At 38.0% G+C, this 3345-nt stretch overlaps 1 protein-coding gene across 1 annotated transcript in view; it reads left to right on the top strand.

Annotated features, from left to right (window-relative positions):
* Positions 1 to 141: 141 nt before the first annotated feature.
* LOC116185898 (RE1-silencing transcription factor-like) overlaps positions 142 to 3345 on the top strand; it is a 4780-nt gene continuing 1576 nt past the window's right edge. Inside the window, exons 1-2 of the mRNA XM_031511479.1 lie at positions 142 to 193; positions 903 to 1286. Of these exons, the coding sequence (XP_031367339.1) occupies positions 142 to 193; positions 903 to 1286 (436 nt within the window). The remainder of the gene's footprint in view (positions 194 to 902; positions 1287 to 3345) is intronic.

The following is a 3345-nucleotide window of genomic DNA, read 5'->3' as shown; positions in this document are numbered from 1 at the left end:
CGACTCGCTGACGCCTGACCAATCCGGGGGCAAACCCGTCTTTGTCTGCCCGAAGTGCGGCAAAGGTTACACTTGGAAGGCGAGCCTTCAACGACACTTGAGCACCGGTTGCGGATTGCCACCTATGTTCTGCTGCAAATTATGCGACTACAGAACGAGCAGAAAGGACATACTCTTCAGGCACATGAGACACGTGCACTCGCGGCTACCCGCTTAGCGTATTAACTTTCCCCGCCACGTCCATCCCGCTTCCGCACACCTCGGTTCGCAGCAATTCCACGCGACGACCACCATATTTTCCCCTTAAATTGTTGTGTGATCCGCGAGAACGGGCAACAGATTGAGAAAAGTCGAAAAGTTCGAAAAGTTCGATCGTGAGGATCGATTTTAAAAGAAAATATGGTAAATCATCGACAGGAGATTAGATTTTCTATTTGTCTCTTACTTCCTCTTCCGCTTCTCTTGAATATTATTTAAATAAATAATATATATTATTTTTAAATTATTTAAAATAAACATGTACGTTACTCATTTATACGTCGTCCATCTGCAGCGATGTTCGTTATGTTCGCTGCAAATCTCTCGAGAATATCGAGTTTATTTTTCTTCCTTCGTTCGTCGCGTTTTTTTATGTACACGTAATTTGAAATACTTACTTGTATTTACGTCCCTGGTTCCGTTCACGGCGCAAACATATGCAATCGTATGCAAAGAGGAGGAAATTACGACGTTACGATTCTTCGTTGAGGGGGAATGATCGAAGGAATGATTAAACGGAGCACGAATTTATTTCACGAATTCGAACGTCGAACGTACGAACATTAGGTCTGAAGAGAACTACTATCGACATGTATTTTCAACGCGAACTCTGCTTCATCGATGTTCTTTTTGCTCTGTTTCAGGAGTATGGAACGTACAAGGTTATGTTGCTGATTATGGCCCTGTCGATGGTCTTCAACTCCCCCCGGAATTCGATAAATTTAAGGTAACAGCAGCTGCGCAATCCATGTTGAATTGTCACAAGCGACATATGTGCGGTTTCTGCAAGAAGGTGTTCCCATTGAAGAACTTGTTGAGGAGGCACGTGCAATTCGGTTGTAAGATGAATCCGAGAAATTCACAGTTCGCCTGTTCTTTCTGCCAATACAAGAGCACTTACAAGGCGAACATGGAGAGACACGTGCGAAACGTTCACGATACAGGCGTGTTGAAATTTCGCTGCGATCTATGCAACTTTCGTAGCAATTATTCGTTCTGCGTGAGAAGGCACATGAAGACGTTTCACCGTACAGCTGAGCCGAACGAAACGAAGCAATAGTCGTGCGCGAATAATTATTTTCACTATTCATCGAATTTAACGAAGTGACGGGAGTAGTAACACTCGTAGATTACGTTACATTAGGAGAATCAGAACTGATAATCAAAGATTCAAGTGAAATTTGCAGTATTTCAATCTTCGAATGGTCTTCCAATTCTTTCTGTTATCTATAATTGAACGTTTTCGGGTTGCATTGATCGAATTCGGGCGGATTCGACTCGCGATCTTGATTCTATTCGTTAATTCTCACGAACCGAATTTACCCGACTTCGCCCGAAGTTTTCGTGTAATTCGACGCTTCGGGTTGCGTCGGACAAACTCGGGTGAATTCGGCGTGAGAGGATTAGAAAGACGTGCAACGATAGTATCTCGATTGAATTTGTCTGATTTCAACGCGAGTCGAAGCTAGTTTGAAAATAACAAATTATTTAAAGATATTGGGCTATTTACCAAAGAAGATTAGATTATTTAAAGTAACGAAGTACCCGATAAAAAATATTAGATTGCCAAGTATTATAACAATTCAAGAAATACTCGAATTCGAATCTGTGATTTCGATCATCATATTTTTAACAGATATATCAAGCCTGATGTTCTCCTTTCATCAGAAGATGAAATTGTAATAAAGATATATACATTTTCATATTGTGGTGATTAATGATGCGTAATATACTATTATTACTAAACAAAAATTACTTACGTAATTTGTGTAAAAACCATACGCGTATCTTTTAAAATTGAGTTTATAAAAAAAAATCAGTATTATACTCGAAGCGCTTTTCTCCTCAAGGTAAATGGAATTTTAATTCTCCTTTTAGAAACCGACAATAATGTAGTCGTCGTATGTATAATTAGAGAGCGCATATAATGTTTTGCGTAATTTTTCCGATTCGAGAAAGAAGATCGAAATAACACGCAATTTATAGATCGTTCGAATTTACAATCCTATTAAACTGTAAATTAATTTGTATTAACATTATAAAATATCTGCGACAACCGAATTTTCGATATACATCCACGATTGATGATATTGTATACATGATTTATCGAAATAAACAACAAATGCTCAGGTTGTTTGTAACTCGAGGTAACTAAAAAATAAATCATTTCATAGGTCTCTTTGTATCATGGAGCATGGACGTTTTCCTTGTATCAATATTTATCAAAAGAAAAAACAAAAAAAAAAAAAAGAAGAAAAGAAAACGATAGAAATTTTATATCGCATTTCCATTTTTATTTTCTTTTTCTATTTGAATATTATTTTCAGGTTTTCTGCTCGTGCTGGAATCATCTCTCCAATGACAGTGAGAAAAGGAATATATATATATTTTCTCGAATGTCAGTGTGACCAGAAAAAAAAGATACAATTTTGTCAAATCGTATTATTTATGTGTTAAAAGAAAAAAAAATGGTTACGTATCGTTTCGCGAGATTCGTGGTCGATCCGATCGTATTAACCGATCTGGTGTTGTTGTTTCAGCGTTGTTGTGGAATTACAAGAATGTCTACAACCTCGAGCCGGAGAATCGAGTTGCTCGAAGGAATGATTGGCAGCAGCAGCAACAACAACAACAACAACAGCAACAACAACAACAACAACAACTTCGTCAAGCTGGCAATTTGGATATTCGAGAGAGAAGTTTCGTATGCATCGACTGTGGGAAAGCGTACGCGGTTCATAGGTCGCTGTGGAGACATCGAAAATTCGAGTGCATCAACGCCAAGCCGAAATTCGCGTGTGACGCTTGTCCCTATAAAAGCCCTCACAAATGGTGCATGGAGAATCATAAAAAGAAACATCATAGCAATGTTTATAATCGATAGTTCGTTCGTTCGATTCTTCGAAAAGAAGATAACAAAAAAGTGGACAAGACGATTAGAGACGATATTTTTAAGAGAGAATATTTGAATATCGAATGAATTGAACGCACGAATGTGTAATCGGCTCTGATTATTCTTTTCCTTGAAAACTCCATTGAATGGAATTTCCATTCCCCTTCCATTTTAATAAATTTTTATTACACGAT

The sequence above is a fragment of the Apis dorsata genome, unplaced genomic scaffold (genome assembly GCF_000469605.1).
Source record: "Apis dorsata unplaced genomic scaffold, Apis dorsata 1.3 scaffold_326, whole genome shotgun sequence".
Taxonomy (NCBI): domain Eukaryota; kingdom Metazoa; phylum Arthropoda; class Insecta; order Hymenoptera; family Apidae; genus Apis; species Apis dorsata.
This window is presented reverse-complemented; position numbering and strand designations above follow the sequence as displayed.